Consider the following 19,602-nt stretch of genomic DNA (forward strand, 5'->3'; position numbering starts at 1 on the left):
AAACTGAAGCCAATACGGAAGGTAATTTAATATGAACTTGCAGGCTGGGCAACTAAGTAAATCAAATTCAGTTCTTTAAAGAATTATTTCACACGTTTCTGTTCTTCAGCAAAGCCACAAGCTAACATAAAGAAAGTGAAGGTTTGAAAGCCCAGTTTAACCGCAATAGTCATGGACCGATTCCATGATGGAAACATCTCGGCCTCAGCTGGGGGAGGGAGGCGCCTTTTGAAGCCCAAAGTGTTTCTGCTTTGGGAGCAACCTATTTTTACATAAAAGCAAACCAAAAATCTACTTTTACAACCTGGGCAAAAAAGTGTTTGGAAAAAATGAGACTAGTATTTACATTGAGCTTTTAGCACTGGCTCGCTAAAAGGTTTCTCGAGGATATGTGACTTCATGATCGTTAAAACCAAGAAAAAACAGTTTAAATCTCAAGAGAAGGAAGGGAAAATTGTTCCTAATGCCACCCGCATCCTGATGACCATCTTTCGTATACAGCTGCAATAAGCTGTGTGTGGATCCATGGTACGCTAACACCAAGTGCCATTGCTGTTTGAGGTTCTACCTGTACCTGGTGTTGCGGAGGATGGGTCTGGCCACACTGCCGCGGAACACTCCAAGTAGTTGGATCGTACCGCAGCACCTGTTCTTCGTGGGGAAATTTATTCAGAAACACACCTTTGATCACAAGGCGATCAAGCAGTGGTCAGCGCATAATGTCCTTGAGGTCCTGAGGGAAAAGGAGATGGTGGATCCTCTCTGACGGTTCCCTGAGCAGACTGTCAGTGTCATCTGGCAGAATGCCTCATCACCAGAACTTTCAAACGAGCACCAAGACCTGTCTTGGCTATTGGTGAGAAGGGGGCTCCTCGTCAGATACTTCATGCACGCCCGAAGTCTTAGTGCCACCGCATGCTGCCCTCGAAGTGGCTGCTGAGGCAATGAAGCACACCACCTTGTGGAATGTGCCTTTGTAAAGAAGGTCCTGAAAGAGATGCAGTGGTATTTGTCGAGGTTCATCCCGAGCAGCTCGGTGACGCAGGACTCTGTGCTCTACAGGCTGTTTCCAGGGACGCACACCGAGACAAATATCAACTGCTGCTGGAGGGTCATCAACTCGGTGAAGTATGCTCTTTGGTCCGCCCGAAAGTTGCTGATCTTCCAGTGCAAAGATCCTCCACCGGGTGTTGCGGACTGGCACAGTCCAAGGTCCAGGACTACGTGCTGAGGGACGCTCTCGAGCTTGAGGTAGCCGTCACAAAAGCACAATGGGGAAAGGCCACCGTATAAGGCCTTTCAGCCGATGTAGACTGAGGGGCTAGTAACTGTAAAAGCCCTTGGATTGTTCAACTATGTAAAAGCACTACACAGTGCAATGTGATGAAGGTATCCAGTTTGATAAAGAACTGGATTATACTGCAATATATGAAACATTTTTGAGCCAAACACTGTAAATTTCATTAGGGAAAATGCAAATATGACCATTCTTAACTGCAATGATTTGAAAATGTTTTCTGTGTTTTTTCAGATTATATATGAATAAAGTATATTATTGAAATTAAAAATATCTTAGTTTAATATCTGATATGTCCCTTTTCTGGGGACCGTATATTAAATAGATTTTTAGTGCAGGGAGATGGAATAGGGGCTTTCTCCATGCAGTATCTCTGGGAATGGTACACCACCCATTCTCAGTGTTCAAAAACAGCTCATGCAAAACCTCTGCTGTATGTCTTTCAAAACCAAACACTTGCTCACACAACCGACCTACCCCACACCTCTCAGCAACCACGCATGTTCACTGCCTCACAGAACCAGCTCTCTCTCGCAACCCTCCCCTCTCTCCCTACTGCTTGCTGTTCAACTGACCCCCACTGCCCACCTTAAATCTCAGGCACTTTATTCGCGCACTTACTCACCAATACCTACCTCCCCATTCGCACCACCGCTCACATCCAGCCGGTTCCCACCATCCTATCTGCCCGAGCTCTCCCAATCTCCGTTTCACCTCTTGCCACTATTCCCCTGCCTTCTCCCCACAACCTTCGTTGCACTTTCTTTCATTTCAAGTAACCAGCTCCTTTTCCTCTTCTTTCATTGCCTCCACCACCCTCTCCCGCCATACTTTCCACACCCCAACCACTCGCTGCATCAGAACCTTTTCTCGTATCTCTTCTTGTGCCAATTCATTTCAATCTCTGCTCCCTCATTACAAGTACCATCTCCATCCTTTCACCGCTGCTTCCCTAGCAGGGGAGACCCCATCAACATGCTCACTACTGCATGCGTTGCTTTTCCCGCCTCTTTCTTTTACTTGGGGGTTTTCAGTGAAACCTCCCCACTTTCCCCTTCGCTGTTGGAAGCATTTCTGTGCTGCTTTAATCTCCTTGAAGGGTTTTCAGTGCCTAATGGCAGCAACTCAAAGCCTGTCCAACCCCAAACCAGGGGCTACGTAGCACCATTAGGGTGGCGGTCAAAGACACCAATGGAGGAGCACCCATTGACCGTACCACCTTCATTAAAATAACCCTCCCCATGCCTGCATGGCTTTCCTCCGGGTACTCTGGTTTCATCCCACACTCCAAAAATGCGCAGGTTAAGTCATCTGGCCAGGGTAAATTGCCCCTTAGTGTCCCAAGACATGTATGTTGGATGGATTAGCCGAGGTAAATGTGAGGGGTGATGGTGATTAAAAAAGGGCCTGGGTGAGATACTCTGAGAATCAGTGCAGACACAAGGGGCCGAACAGCCACCTACTGCACTGCAGGGATTCTAAGAGAACTCTTCTGGATTAAAGAATGTTAAATAGTGAGCTATTTGCTTTAAGTGAACGTAATGGAGATTAAGTGCTGGAGATTGTGCTGGAAATTTAAGAATCTCAAAACAATTTATCGTTGAGATGTGAGAAATTGAACAGACCGAGGTGTTGATAGTGAGTGTAATTTTCACTGCTTCTGGGAATTGGTGGAGAGATCTGTTAAAGTTGTGCTTTACGAACTGGGAAATGAAATGAGGTTTCGGATATCAATTGAGCCTGTGTGTGAGAACCTTCTCTCCCATCCCCACCAGCACCTCTCTCTCCAGGCTGGGAACCACCGCTTCGAACTCGTCAACAGACAAAATAAAGACACAATTCTACTAATTGCTTGGGCTGGTTTAACTCTGGCTCTTAAAACACCTCAGCCATGTGCAAAAACTAGGAGTAACCTGATGTGATAGGAACCTCTGGAATTGTTTGGTCTGGATTACAGGTTATGTAGGGCTGGACTTTCACCACCGAGGTGATTAGCCCCAAGTTGGGAAGCTTCCTGACTCGGCAGACCTGCGTTGCTTCAAAAAGCCCCGTTACATCCAAATTTTGTGCCGAGGTGGTGGGGGCAGGATACAGTTGGGCCTGGTGACCCTGGCAACAGACAATAGGTGACCACGGGGATGGGGGAATGTGGAGGCAGGAAGGTTTGAAAATCCATCTTGGTTCTCTGGCACTTTGGGTTGATTTGGAAGCTATTAAGCCCTCTTAGCTTTCACTGCTCATGTTCTCTCGTACCCCTATGCCACCTCCATCTTTTGGACACTAAGGGACAGTTTACCATGGCCAATCCTCCTTACCTACACCTTTGGATACTAAGGGGCAATTTGGCATGGCCAATCCACCTAACCTACACATCTTTGGACTATGGGAGGAAACCGGAACACCTGGAGGAAACCCACGCAGACATGGGGAGAACATGCAAACTCCACACACAGTGGCGCAAGCTGGGAATCGAACCCAGGACCCTGCTAACCACTGTGCCACCGTGCCACCCCAATATTGTTTTCCCTCAATTGGACGACTAAAATCCCCTTGACAAAGAAAAAGGTTTTCAAATTTGATGAAAACCCATCAGGTTAAGAGTAACTGTCTTGCTCGCTTGTTGCCCTCTCTGTCTCTCGATCTCCCTCTCTTTGGCTCGCTCTCAAGCTGACGCATAATTTGACTGCGAGATTATTTGTTATTGCCTTTGTGGCTTGACAACAATCTTGAGGGGAGAACATTGGAACAAAGACTGAGCGATTCTGGGAGAAGTTACAAAAGGGCAAGGATAAAGGGATAAGTTAATTCTGAGTATGGGAAGTTTCTTCCTTGTTGGTATAATGGGCTCTGTGGTATAATGGAGCCTGTGTATCGGTTCCCCAAAAGCTGGTACAGCTGCTGCTACACAGCTGAGTTGTGTTGCTGGATGAGTTTCCTGTGCCAATGCAGACTGTGTCCCTGCCATGCCCCAGGTTACGAGCTAAATATGCCTCATGGGTTTACAAAGCTGAATAAATACATTGGCTGTTAGTCTTTTATGGGAGTCTTGTGTAAATGCAGTACTTGGAGTGTTTGCATTCTGACTTTGACCTCTCAATGTTCATTTTTTTTTGCAGTTGAGCACGAGAAAGGCTTTGCTCTCTACCAACCACATCACCAGGAGTATAAATTTAACCTATCACGGATTCCGGAGGGAGAGGCTGTCACTGCGTCCGAGTTTCGTATTTATAAGGAGTGGGTGAGAAGTCGCTTTGAAAATGAAACATTTGAGATCAGCATCTACCAGGTGCTGCACGAGCATGTCAACAGGTAAGTGCAGACATTCCCGTCTTCCCCATCCGACCCCCTCTGGCCTTTCACGTTTGCGCATGTCCTGATGTCTTGCTGCTTTCCCCAACTCTGCGTGGATTGCAGACTTGGTCCAAAGAGTAGATTGAGTCCTTATCAGTGCGTCCGGAGCGGCACAGTGGTTAACACTGCTACTTCACAGCATCAGGAACCCGGGTTCGATTCTGGCCTCAGGTCACTGTCTGTGTGGAGTTGAACGTTCTCCCGTGTGCTCCTGTGCTGTAATTTTCTTTGTTCCTTGTTCTTTAAGGGGGTTTTAGTTCAGTCGGGCAGCATGGTCGGTGCAGTCTTGGAGGGCTGAAGGGCCTGTTCCTGTGCTGTAATTTTCTTTGTTCTTTGTTCGTCTGCGTGGGTTTCCTCTGGGTGCTCTGGTTTCCTCCCGCATTCCAAAGATGTGCAGGTTAGGTGGATTGGCCATACTAATGTGCCCCTTAGTGTCCAAAGATGTGTATGTTAGGGGGAGTAGTGAGGTAACTGCATGGGGTTAAGGGTAAGCTGCTCTGTCAGAGAGTCGGCACAGACTCAATGGACCGAATAGCCTCCTGTACTGAGAGGATTCTACGAATCTCCACGACTGGTCTCCAGGAGAATGGCGAATAGGGCTGCTTATGTTGTTCACTAACTCATCCCGGTCGGGACCAATGGACTGATGAGCCACCATTTGCTGGTCTATAGGGGTGGATGTTGCAGGACATTGGACCTCCAATGTGCTCTGTAACAGTGCAATCCAAAAACGTACTTAAAAAGCAATCTAAAAGCAGCTTTGATGTTGGAACAGAACCTGTGGCCGGATATTTGTGACACTCCCAAGTGTTTGCTTTGCATGGCAATGCTAATTGTTGTAGATGGAGTCATAGATGTTTACAACATGGAAACAGGCCCTTTGGCTTAACATGTCCATGTCGCCCTTTGTGCCCTTTTTTTTAAAACCCCGAAGCAAGTCCCAATTACCTGCATTTGGCCCATATCCCTCTATACCCATCTTACCCATGTAACTGTCTAAATGCTTTTTAAAAGACAAAATTGTACCCGCCTCTACTACTACTTCTGGCAACTTGTTCCAGACACTCACCACCCTCCGTGTGAAAAAATTACCCCTCTGGACCCTTTTGTATGTATCTCTTCCCTCTCACCTTAAACCTATGTTCTCCAGTTTTACTTTGCTCAGTGGATTCCAGGCAAGCGCGCACTATTCAAATATACCCATTCACGCTGGAAATGCCGGTCAGATATCATTCTGTTCAGAGCAGTGATGGGCGTTGTCCTGAATACAAACATGGTGTTGCCTGAGGGCCTAGAATTGGGTGCTGGGAATCCAGCAGCAAACAGGATCTTTTGAGGAGTGCACCCCAGCAGACTAAAGTGCCCTGACTGAAATGAGTGATCGTTCTGGCTGACTGGGGTCTGTATGCTCCAGCCAGAGGAAGCTGTTCAGAATCGCTCTGGAAATTAAGCTTCTATAATTTTCCAAATCAGCACGTTTTTAAAGGCTGACTTTCATCCCTTCAGACAACGGCTTTGTTTCCACAAAGCTTTTTATTTTTCCACAAGTTTCGGGTAACAACCAGTCCGAGAGGATCACTTTCGCGAAACAGGGTTGCGGTTTGTGAGCAGGTGTGGCTCGCTGTAAAGCGGCGCAGCTTTTCAAGCCTTGGGAGTGCTGCGGCAGACAAGTCTTTGTGCTGGGAAAACTGTCACGGTTGTCGTATCCTGACGAAGGAGCGCTGGTCTGAATGGCTGGCGGGAGGATTGGATTTTGTGAAATTACAGAAATCGGCCTTCATCCTTTTTTTGGGTGGAGGTTGTGTGCGCCATTAATACCAGCGTGGGCGAGAGCCGTGAAGCCCATGCAGCTCTTGAGAAATTATCTGTGGTGACCAACTAACAAACATGGCTGGCCGTGTGAAGCAAACACTGGAACATCTGCAAGTGGGCAAAGGGCAGATGGTTTAACATTTTAGTTGGCCTCTTTTATTACTGAGTAATTCTGAAGGATCTCACTGGGACAGTAACCTGCTTCTCGCTTTCCCACACTGACGGATCTACCACGATGCCCCTCTTTGGTAGAAAATAAATCTCGAGGAAAAAATAAATCCCATGGCTCCACCTTGCAGGGTTGTCCCTTTACTCCGTCCCTCAGTTTATTTGATTTAGTTTACTTGGTTATTTGCTTTGACCCAGAAGAGTTGGCTCCATCTTCCAAGTCATTAATATTTAGGCCCCAAACAGCATCACAAACAGAAAATAGGAGCAGGAGTAGGTCATTCGGCCCTTCGAGCCTGCTCCGCCATTATGATCATGGCTGATCATCCAACTCAATAGCCTGATCTCCCCCCACCCCATATCCTTTGATCCCTTTTGCCTCGAGCTATATCCAAATGCTTCTTGAAAGCATTCAATGTTTTGGCCTCTACTTTCTGTCGCAAATTCCACAGGTTGGCCACACTGAGTGAAGAAATGTCTCCTCATCTCAGTCCTAAACGGTCTACCCAACAACCTCGGACTGTGACCTCTGGTTCTCGACACCCCCATCATCGGGAACATCCTTTTTGCATTGACCCTGTTTAGTCCTGTTAGAATAGATAGATTTCTGTTTCACTTCTCTAATGGGGAGGTGGTGGCGTAATGGTATTGTCACTGCACTAGTCATCCAGAGACCCAGGGTGATGCTCTGGGGGCCTGGGTTTGAATCCCACCAGGGCAGAAGGTGAAATTTGAATTCAACAAGAACCTGGAATTAAAAGTCTAATAATAACCCATTGTCAATTCATAGAAGAAATCATAGAAACCCTACAGTGCAGAAGGAGGCCATTCGGCCCATCGAGTCTGCACCGACCACAATCCCACCCAGGCCCTACCCCCACATATTTTACCCACTAATCCCTCTAACCTACGCATCCCAGGACTCTAAGGGGCAATTTTTTTTTTTTTAACCTGGCCAATCAACCTAACCTGCACATCTTTGGAGTGTGGGAGGAAACCGGAGCACCCGGAGGAAACCCACGCAGACACGAGGAGAATGTGCAAACTCCACACAGACAGTGACCTGAGACGGGAATCGAACCCGGGACCCTGGAGCTGTGAAGCAGCAGTGCTAACCACTGTGCTACCGTGCCGCCCTAATTGCTGTAAAAAGGACATCTGGTTCATTAATGTCCTTTAGCGAAGGAAATCTGCCATCCTTACCCGGTCTGGCCTACATCTGACTCCAGAGCCACAGCAATGTGATTGGCTCTGAAATGCCCTCTGACAATGGCTTGGCAAAATACTCTGTTCAAGGGCAATAAATGCTGGCCCAGCCAGTGGCGCCCACATACCCTGGAGGAATAAAACGAAACCTAACATTTCCAACGTTTAAAGTAATGACTTTGAGGACATGAGTACATTGTCAAATAATTCATTATTTCAAAATAATGTTTCGAAACTGAAGGCCGGAATCTTGGCTCAATGGCCTGAGCTAGGGCATGATGCATTTGTTCAGTTTGTGTGACTTAATTTCCTAGATTAGTACATGGTGGACATGTGATTTCCTCACTAATGATTTTAATCAGGCAATTGAAGTTTGGCCTGCTTGAATATGAACCACAAAAAGGGTTCCCTGATTAAGGGCCAAATTGATGGTCCAATCAGGGAGCCCCATGTTCTGTACTAAAACAGGCGTGTCAGTTCCTCTGGCGCTCCGGATGGAGACTACATACTGAGAGCGCTCTGTTGGATCTTGTAAATAAAGGAATTCTGGTGAAGGGACTTCCGCCTCTGAGGACTTATTACACTCACTCAATAATTTCTTTGTTAAAGCGCTAGAAGAATTAAGAAAAAAACAAAACGAGTGCGACTGTGCCCCACAATTGCTCTGATTTTTCCCTCTTCAATTGGGAAAAATGCTGAATGAGTGAATGATAAGACATAAGATTCTGGGGGAGAGGAGCAAGTGGACAGAGTTGGGGGGCACGTGTTGGTAGAAGAGAACAGAAATCCTGAGGTGGTCCATTTGTGAGAGATTTGCATGCAGTTCTTTAGCAAGAAGCAAGGGCAAAGATGTGCCACCACAAACCACCCCCCCCCCTCCCCCCACCCCTCACCCCAGCCCCACTTGGAACCATATAGTGCAGAAAGAGGCCATTCGGCCTATTGAGCCTTCACTGACAGCAATCCCACCCAGGCCCTATCCCAATAACCCCACGTATTTATCCCGCTAGTTCCCCTGGCACTAAGGGGAAACTTAACATGGCTAATCAACCTAACCTGCACATCTTTGGATCGTGGAAGGAAACCAGAGCACCTGGAGGAAACTCGCGCAGTCACGGGGAGAACATGCAAACTCTGCGCAGAGTCACCCGAGGCTGGAATTGAATCTGGCTCCCTGGTGCTGTGAGGCAGCGATGCTAACCACTGTGCCGCCCCTTTTCACAGCTGTGCTGGGCAAGGCAACAAAATTAACTGAAAATATTTCTGATGCACGATTATACTTCCATTTGGAGACCAGTTTACTTTGATTTGACGGAGCCTCGGGATGGTGCACAGAGTCTGAACTGTACATGAGGAAAATCTCAATCATGGTTTTAATGATGTTCTTAATAAGTGCCACCAATAAATTCCAAATCTGACTCAAGCATCAAATGTTTCCGTTTTTAGTTGTCCATACATTAAACTACACAAGTTGTTTAATATTGTGCAGTGTAAATACTGCACCACAGTGAGTTCACTATTTTGTGAAATAACAGTGGCAGAGATTTTCCAGCTCAGTTTGACTTTTAGCTGCCCTCCTGGGCTTTCCTGTAAATGTCCAGGATAATGCCTGGCCCTGCCAGGACTGGGAAATATCCCACCTGGTGTGTTAGAACATAAGAATTAGGAGCAGGAGTGGGTCATCTGGCTCCTCGATCCTGCTCCGCCATTTAATAAGATCATGGCTGATCTTTTCATGGACTCAGCTCCACTTACCCGCCCACTCACCATAACCCTTAATTCCTTTACTCTTCAAAAATTTATCTATCCTTGCCTTAAAAACATTCAATGAGGTAGCCTCAACTGCTTCACTGGGCAGGGAATTCCACAGATTCACAACCCTTTATGTGAAGAAGTTCCTCCTCAACTCGGCCCTAAATCTACTCCCCCTTATTTTGAGGCTATGCCCCCTTGTTCTGGTTTCACCTGCCAGAGGAAAGAACTTCCCTGCTTCTATCTTATCTATTGCCTTCATAATCTTATATGTTTCTATAAGATCCCCCCTTCATTCTTCTAAATTCGAATGAGTATAGTCCCAGTCTACTCAGTTTCTCCACATAAGCCAACCCTCTCAACTCCAGAATCAACCCAGTGAATCTCCTCTGAACCCCCTCCAGTACCAGTATATCCTTTCTCAAGTAAGGAGACCAAAACTGTACACAGTACTCCAGTTGTGGCCTATCTTCAGCACCTTATACAGCTGCAACATAACCTCGCTGTTTTTAAACTCCATCCCGTTAGCAATGAAGAACAAAATTCCATTTGCCTCAATTACCTGCTGCACCTGCAAACTAACTTTTTACGATTCATGCACAAGGACACCCAGGTCCCTCTGCACAGCAGCATGCTGCAATTTTTTACCATTTAAATAATCCATTTTGCTGTTGTTCCTACCAAAATGGATGACCTCACATTTACCAACGTTGTACTCCATCTGCCCAGACCCTTGCCCACTCAAACTATCTGTATCCCTTTGCAGACATTCAGTGTCCTCTACACACTTTGCTCTGCCACTCATCTTAGTGTCATCTGCGAATTTTGACACATTACACTTAGTGCCCAACTCAAAATCATCTATATAAATTGTAAACAATTGCGGTCTCCACACTGATCCCTGAGGCACGCCACTAGTCAAGACTAGTCTGGACTAAACCGTTGAATGCTTGGAATGAGCACCAGTGCACTGGCTTTCAAATTGTTGTTTTTTTTAATCTATCTTCAGGTTACTGAAATCCAAATTTAACCGTAACCATTTTTGTTGCTTGCATGCATAACTTGTGAAGGCCTACACTGCAAAGCGAGCAGAGGAGGTTTACCAGGATGTTGCCTGGTCTGGAGAGTTTTAGTTATGAAGAAAGATTGGATAGTCTATGGTTGTTTTCCATGGAGCAGACGAGACTGAGGAGGGACATGATTGAGATGTATAAAATTGAGGGGCATTGGTAGAGTAGACAGGAAGAAGATTTTCCCCCTGGTGGAGGGATCAGTGACCAAGGGGCATAGATTTAAGGTAAGGGACAGGGGGTTTAGAGGGGATGTGAGGAAAATCTTTTACACCCAGAGGTTGGTGGGAGTCTGGAACTCGCTGCCTGAAAGGGTTATGGAGATAGAGACCCTGACAACATGGGGAGGCGATGGCCTAGTGGTGTTATCGCTAGACTATTAATCTAGAAACTCAGCTAATGTTCTGGGGACCCAGGTTCGAATCCCGCCACGGCAGTTGGTTGAATTTGAATTCAATAAAAAATAACTGGAATTAAGCATCAACCGATGACCATGAAACCATTGTCGATTTGTCGTTTAAAAACCCATCTAGTCTGCTAATGTCCTTTAGGGAAGGAAATCTGCTGTCCTTGCCTTGTCTGGCCTACATGTGACTCCAGATCCACAGCAATGTGGATGACTCTCAACTGCCCTCGGGCAATTAGGGGCGGGCAATAAATGCTGGCCAGCTAGTGTCGCCCATGTCCCATGAATGAATAATTAAAAAAATTTTTTAATGTGCATTACGATGACAAGGCCAAGTGCTGGGAAATGGGATTTGGGTGGTTTGTCTTTGACTGGCACAGACACGATGGGCTGAAGGGCCTTTCTCTGTGCTGTAGACCTCTGACCATGCGATGGGTGACTTCAGAGACTTTCCAACTGACCATTATAACAGGTTGAAGCGTGGTTTACACTACAGTTCGCTGCAGAATGATTCAGAAGCTGGAGTTGCTGCTGGGCATACCATTAGCACATGTATATAATAGGCATGGATACAAGACATCCACTCCGAGGATATTTTCAAAGGTTATGAATAATCTAATTTCATGCTCAGTTGGAGAGAAACAAAGAGGACATCTTGCAGGTTGCCAAACACACACAATGGGTGGCATTGTGTTAGCATGAAATCATGTGTTCTTTTCCCTTTCAAGAGCAAAACTGAATTCTCCCTTGAATAAAGTGCAAGAATACTACTGTCTCGATAAGGAAGTCACCAAGGGAAATGGTGGGGGGGCGTTAAAGAACACTTAGTTTATCCTGTTTGAGTCCATGAAGTAAAAAAAGGTGGTGGTATTTAATCACTGCGCTTCTTGTTAAGGATTTGTGTTAGGTAGGTTCATTGAGAAGATTTAATTTCATTTTAACCCTCACCTGGTGGTAAGAGCTGTGGATGAACGCTTCACGAAAAGGGAAAGGCAATCCTGAGAAATTGTTTAATTTGTTTTAGACTTGAGTGCAAAGCGCTGATAGTCAAAGTCTGAAAGGAATTAACCGGTGGAAACGGGGAGGTTTCGGAGTAGTCTGCGCTGAAAAGCAAATGAAAGGGTGTTGATGTTACATCACGTACGCCTGACCAGTCTGCGAAACACCTGGTTAATTATGGGTTTTGAAGAAAGCCGGTCTGAAGGCCTTGGGAAAAAGGGTAGGCCCCATCAGCCTTTCATGTCACCATGCAAATGTGTTTGTATCCTGGTTTCAGTTGGTGCTTCGGGGCACAGACGTGACAAGACTGCAGCCTCTGCACCGTAAGCCTTTCTTTTAAGAACCTCGAACCCCTACCATTGAACTGGGGCGGGAGTAGTCTATTCAGCCCACCATGTGCATGCTAGCTCTTTGCCAGAGCCGCCCAAAGCTAATTCTATCGCACTTGATCTCTTTATCATCGCCTTTGCAACTTTCTCTGCTTCAAACATTTTTCAAATTTGCTGTTCAAAGTTGCAATGCTCTCCTGCCTGTGTCAAAGCATTCCACACTCGGGCAGAGCACTACATAAATTATATCCCCCTTTGGGGGGGGAGGAGTGGGAGAGGGGCAGTGGGAGTAGGGCGTGGGGATGAGTGGGAAGATGGGAGTAGGAGGGGGAGTGGGGAGATGAGAATAAGAGAGGGGGAGAGGAAAGAGGGGAGTAGGAGAGTGGGGATGGGGAGTTGAGTGGGGAGGAGTGGGGGAAGATGGGGAAGAGCAGAGGATTCAAGGGTGTGGTAGAGGAGGAGGAAGTTACAGGAGGGAATTCTGGAGTGGGCCCCAAGCCTTTAGCTCCTGTCCTCTCGGTAACTAATTCGACAAAATATCTGCTTATCCAATAGTTGGGTGGTTGCTGATGAGCGATACGATAACTGAGGGGTGATGCTGTGTTGTCAGTGTATATATGGAACCTGATGGGTTTTCAGATGTTGCTGAGGGGCAGCATATAGATGAGAAATAGGAGGGGTCCAGGGATAGATAACTGGGGGATTCCGGTGGCAATGGTGCAGTGGAGGTTATGCACACACACATTAGTTGGAGTAGATTTTAGTAGGTCTAGTATGGAAAGACTGAAAACTAATAACTAGCACTGCTTTGGAAATTGTGAATGAGACTTTGGTGTCCATTTACTGAAATCTTTAAGGGTGTCGGGGCAAGTTGATAAGCTGGTTTGTAAATATAAAGGAAAAGTGGGTAATGCTGGAAAATTATAAATCAATAGTTGTGCCTCAGCTTGAGTGTTGCAGGCAATTCTGGGCACCACACTTGAGGAAAGATCTACACAGGAGGTTTACCAGGATATACCCAAACATTGAAGATAGGGGCAGGAGTAGGCCATTCGGCCCTTCGCATCTGCTCAACCATCATGATCGTGGCTGGTCATCCAATTCAGTACCCTTCCCGCACCCCCCGCGTTCTGAACTCTCCCCCCCCCCCCCCCACCATTGGGGACATCCTTCCTGCATCTACCCTGTATAGTCCTGTCAGTATCTTTTGTAGGTTCCTGAGTTCCTCCCACCCCATTCTTCTGAACTCCAGTGAATATAATCCTAACCGACTCAGTCACTTCTCAGTCCCGCCATGCCAGGAATCAGCCTGGTAAACCTTTACTGCACTCCCTCTATAGCAAGGACAACCTTCCTCCAGGTGAGGTGGGATTAGGAAAGGGGTGGGGGGTAGGAGTAGGGGGGAGGGGGAAGAGTGGGGAGGTGGGAGTGGGGGGGGGGGGGGAGAGGAACGGGGAGGTGGGAGTAGGAGGATTAACCGTGGTGAATGTATGGGAGTTACGGGGATAAGGTGGGTGAGGGGGTTTGGGATGCTCTGTCAGAGTCAGTGCAGACTCGATGGGCCGAATGGCCTCTTCTGCGCTATATTGATTCAATGATTCCACAGTTCTGAGTTAGAGAGGTAGTTCTGCACAGGTTAAGCAGAGGAAATAGCAGAGTTTGGGACAAGCACAACTGCCTCTCTAAAGAGTCTGCACAAGCAAGGATGGGCTGCATGGCGGCTTCCTGTGCTGTGATCGAGTCCCTGGGGCAACCACTTTGGGATATTGCTACCTCAACATAACTTCCATTGAGCAGCCACTGCTCCTGATCCAGTTTTTATCCACTCTGGGTCTTGCCTGATTCCCACCACATCAAGTTTAAATAGTAGCCACTTTTTTCAAGTGCTTCTTTGGAGATCTAAGCAGACCACGCCTTGTCGTAACAACTCTCCGCTGTATTGTTCTTGGGTTGCCGAGGTATTCGAGAGGGTTGCAGAAAAGATTCAGGAGAATGATTCCAGGGATGAAGAACTTCAATTACGGGGGATGGGTTGGTGAAACTGGGGGTGACTTCTCTGAGGAGAAATTGAGGGGAAGATTTGATTGAGTTGTTCAAAATGGCGAGTAGCTGTTCCTGTTGTCTGCAGGATCAGGAACCAGAGGACCCCCGGCTTGAGGAGAATGGTGAAAGAAGCAATGGTGGAATGAGGGAAGTGGTTGGGATCTGGAATATGTTGCCTGAAAGAATGGCATCGACAGATTCAAACATAGCTTTCAAAAGGGAATTGGGCAATTAGCTGAATAAAAATAATTTGCAGGGCTACGGGGAAAAGGCAGGGAATGAAGTGAGTTGCACATGAGTTGGCATGGTGCCTTTTTTTATTCATTCGTGGGACATTGACGTCGCTGGCTGACTAACATTTATTGCCCATCCCTAGTTGCCCTTTGGGGGCAGTTGAGAGTCAACCACATTGCTGTGGCTCTGGAGACACGTGTAGGCCATACTGATTTCCTTCCCTAAAGGACGCTTATGAATCTGGTGGTGTTTTCCGACAATCGCCAATGGTTTCATGGTCATCAGTAGATTCTTAACTCCAGATATTTTTTATTGAATTTAAATTCCACCATCTGCCCTGGTGGGATTCGAACCCGGCTCCCCAGATCTTTAGGTGAGTTTCTGGATTAATAGTCTATCGGTAATACCACAAGGCCATCATCTCCCCCTGACCTCTTTCTATGTTGTAACCATTCAATGGTTACTCAAAATCAACAGGAGGTGAGGCGATGGGCTAGTGGTATTATCGCTAGACTATTAATCCAGAAACTCAGCGGGACCCGGGTTCGAATCCTGCCACGGCAGATGGTGAAATTTGAATTCAATAAAAAATATCTGGAATTAAGAATCTACTGATGGCCATGAAACCATTGTCAATTGTTGAAAATCTGCCGTCCTTACCTGGTCTGGTCTACATGTGACTCCAGAGCCACAATAATGTGGTTGACTCTCAGCTAACCTCCAAGGGCAACTAGGGATGTGCAATAAATGCTGTGATGTGGAGATGCCAGCGTTGGACTTGGGTAAACACAGTAAGAAGTGTTTCAACACCAAGTTAAAGTCCAACAGGTTTATTTGGTAACACAAGCTTTCGGAGTGTCACTCCTTCAGGTTTGTCATTTTCAGGAGTGTCGTTCCTTCTTGAAGAAGGAGCGACACTCCGAAAGCTTGTGCTACCAATAAATGCTGGCCAGTTAGCGACACCCATATCCCATGAATGAATAAAAAAAAACATGGCAGGGAGTCTGTCCCTTGTTAGCTCATTTCGTGCAGGTAAACTGCTCCCACACAAGTATAATCAAGAACTGTGGTGACACAGTTTACTGCTTAGTTTCCCGAAGAGAGCATGAGTGCCTCAGCCCACTAACCCAGGGTATCTCCATCATCAATGACTGTTGCACAAAGTTGAGATTGATGTTGAAGACGGTGTTGCTGTGCTCCCATCCCATGCTCTCGTATCATAAGAATGCAACATCACTTGATGATCCAAAGCTAGTATATTTAGGAATAACTTCCCCACTGGGAACACCTCACCAAGTTATCACAGAAGATCCAGAGCAGAAATGACCTGATAATAGACTTAACTGGGAAAGTTAATGCACAAATATTGCATTAACTCAGTACTAGCTCTGATTCTTGATTTGATTTATTATTGTCACATGTATTGTGAAAAGTATTGTTTCTTGCAAGCTATGCGGATAAAGCATACCGTACATAGAGAAGGAAAGGGTGCAGAGTCAGTGTTCCAGTCAGAGCTAGGGTGCAGAGAAAGATCAACTTAGTGCGAGGTAGATCCATTCAAAAGTCTGACAGCAGCAGGGAAGAAGCTGTTCTTGAGTTGGTTGATACGTGTCTTCAGACTTTTGTAGCTTTTTCCCAATGGAAGAAGGTGGAAGAGAGAATGCCCGGGGTGCGTGGGGTCCTTGATTATGCTGGCTGCTTTTCCGAGACAGCGGGAAGTGTAGACAGAGTCAATGGGTGGGAGGCTGGTTTGCGTGATGGACTGGGCTTCATTCACGACCCTTTGTATTTTCTTGCGGTCTTGGGCAGAGCAGGAGCCATACCAAGCTGTGATACAACCCGAAAGAATGCTTTCTATGGTGCTTCTGTAAAAGTTGGTGAGAGTCGTAGCTGACGTGCCAAATCTCCTTTGTCTTCTGAGAAAGTAGAGGCGCTGGTGGCCTTTCTTAACCATGGTGTTGGCACAGGGAGGACCAGGACAGGTTGTTGATGATCTGGGCACCTTAAAAACTTGAAGCTCTTAACCATTTCTACTTCATCCCCATTGATGTAGAGAGGGGCATGTCCTCCACTACGCTTCTTGAAATCGATGACAATCTCCTTCATTTTGTTGACATTGAGGGATAGATTATTGTTGCTACACCAGTTCACCAGATTCTCTATCTTTCCTGTACTCTGTCTCATCATTGTTTGAGATCGACCCACTACAGTGGTGTTGTCAGCAAACTTGAAAATCGAATTGGAGGGGAATTTGGCCGCACAGTCATAGGTGTATAAGGAGGATAGTAAGGGGCTGAGGACACAGCCTTGTGGGGCACCGGTGTTGAGGATGATCGTGGAGGAGGTGCTGTTGCTCATACTTAGTGATTGCGGTCAATGGGTTTGGAAGTTCAGGATCCAGTCGCAGTTCCAGTCTTTGTTATCTAGATGTTCCAGGGTTGAGTGTAGGGCTTGGGAGATGGCGTCTGCTGTGGACCTGTTGCAGCGGTACGTGAACTGTAGTGGACCCAGGCAATCTGGGAGGCCGGAATTAATTTGCGCAGTGACTAACCTTTCAAAGCATTTCATAATGGTGGATGTCAATAGTCATTAAGGCACACTGCCTGGCTTTTCTTTGGTACTGGGTTGGTGGTTGTCTTGAAGCAGGTAGGGACCTCAGATTGGTGTAAAGAGGTTGAAGATGTCTGGGAATACCCCTGCCAGAAGGTCTGTGCAGGATCTGAGTGCTCATCTGGGTACTCCATCCGGGCCAGTTGCTTTCTGTAGGTTGACCTTTGAGAAGGCTGCTCTGACGTCTGCAATGGTGACCCCAGATACAGGTTCATCCTAGGCTTCCAGGGTGAAGCGCATGCTCTCGCTGACCTCTTGTTCAAAACGGGCATAGAATGCATTGAGCTCGTCAGGGAGGGGTACATTGGAACTGGCAATTTTGCATGCTTCCATCATGACTTGCCATAACTGGCGGGGTCTGTATGGCTAGCCTGTGACTCTAGCCTGGTCCGGTACTGTCCGGTACAGTTGCTGCCCAACTGGAGAACATGGCACTTTAGTTAAACCCATCCAACCCGCAACTAATCATCATAAAATTAAACAAACAATAAGAATAATAACAGGGACCAGCAAATACTGAATGGCTATAAACATTTCACTGAAGTATACGGCCTATGAACATCAGGCAGCATAATGAAGGAAGAACCTTCCAGAGAAAATCTAGGGGATGCTACAATGACAGTACACTGGCACAGTGGTTAGCACTGCTGCCTCAGAGCGCCAGGGACCCAGGTTCGATTCCAGCCTCAGGTCACTGTCTGTGTGGAGTCTGTACGTTCTCAGTGTCTGCGTGGGTTTCCTCTGGGTGCTCCGATTTCCTCCCACAGTCCAAAGATGTGCGGGTTAGGTGGATTGGCCATGCTAAATTGCCCCTTAGTGTCAGGGGGATTAGCAGGGTACAGAGGGCCCTTTTGTTCGAGTCCCCAAGGCGTGATCACTCACCACACCCCTCACCACCCATGGTAAACAGTTGAGGCCATACCAGGGATGGTGCGTCTGCTTCCAGCCAGATCGTGTCTCATCGGGAGAGGCTGCAGAAGGGGTTTGAGGGATGCAGGGTAAATACGTGGAGTTACGGAGAATAGGCCTGAGTGGGATTGTTGTTGGTGCAGGTTCAATGGGCCGAATGGCCTCATTCTGCACTGTGGGGATTCTAGCTCCCGTCGTTCAAAGGTATTTTGGGGAGATGTCTTCTGTGGAATTATCAACCAGAGACCAATTTGGATGCGGCCAGCAATTCTCCTCATGGAACAGGATGGGGAAGGGCTGCTCCCCCTCAAACCCCTTCTGCAGCCTCTCCCGATGAGAGACGGTCTGGCTGGAAGCAGACGCACCATCCCTGGTACGGCCTCAACTGTTTACCATGGGTGGTGAGGTGTGTGGTGAGTGATCACGCCTTGGGGACTCAAACAAAAGGGCCCTCTGTAGCTGTGGAGCAGTTGAGGACACGGAACCTCTCCGTGACTGGCTGCTCAATCCCACCAGGATTTTCCAGGCTTTGCAATGCCAACCCTGAGGCTGCCGGATGACTCAAGCCTGGAAGAGGCCAATCTAAGACCATTGCCACTTTTTTGACATTTTTGCCTTGTGTGTCTGCTTTATAGTTTGTCTTTTTTCAATCTTTATCATACCGACAACACCTTCTTCTTTTGCCCAATTTAATGTAATAAACAACTGAAGCCACAGAAGGAGGTATTAGGGCAGATGACCAAAAGCTTGGTCAGAGAGAGGTTTTAAGTAATGTCTTAATGGAGGAAAGAGGTTATATGGGTGGCACAGTGGTTAACATTGCTGCCTCACTGTACCAGGAACCCGGGTTCAATTCCAGCCTTGGGTCACTCTGTGGAGTTTGTACGTCCTCCCCGTGTCTGCATGGGTTTCCTCCAGATGCTCCGGTTTCCTCCCACAGTCCAATGATGTGCGGGTTAGATGGGTTAGTGGGGTAAATTTGTGGGATTACAGGGATAAGATGGGGTAGAGGGCTTGGATAAGACATATAGACAGTCAGTGCAGATTTGATGGGTGGAATAGCTGCCTCCTGCACTGTCGGGATTCTGATTTCTATTCTAAAGTCCAGGGAGCACCCCAGCAACTGTATCCATGGTCACCGATGGTGGAGTGATTAAACGCAGCCAAAGAAATATATAAAGCCAATTTAGAAAATAGCAATGGCAAATTGCTTTCCAGACTTTGATTTTGATTTTTGGTTTGATTTATTATTGTCACATGTATTAGTATACAATGAAAAGTATTGTTTCTTGCACGCTTTACAGACAAAGCATACCGTTCGTAGAGAAGGAAACGAGAGGGTGCAGAATGTAATGTTACAATCATAGCTAGGGTGTAGAGAAAGATCAACTTAGTAAGTCCATTCAAAAGTCTGAT

At 46.9% G+C, this 19,602-nt stretch overlaps 1 protein-coding gene across 1 annotated transcript in view; it reads left to right on the forward strand.

Annotated features, from left to right (window-relative positions):
* The window catches only part of bmp6 (bone morphogenetic protein 6), a 124,802-nt gene that overhangs the window by 45,756 nt on the left and 59,444 nt on the right, over positions 1-19,602 (forward strand). The window contains exon 2 of the mRNA XM_078216821.1: positions 4,414-4,606. Coding sequence (XP_078072947.1) covers positions 4,414-4,606 — 193 coding nt within the window. The remainder of the gene's footprint in view (positions 1-4,413; positions 4,607-19,602) is intronic.

This window comes from Mustelus asterias, chromosome 7 (assembly GCF_964213995.1).
Source record: "Mustelus asterias chromosome 7, sMusAst1.hap1.1, whole genome shotgun sequence".
Taxonomy (NCBI): Eukaryota; Metazoa; Chordata; class Chondrichthyes; order Carcharhiniformes; family Triakidae; genus Mustelus; species Mustelus asterias.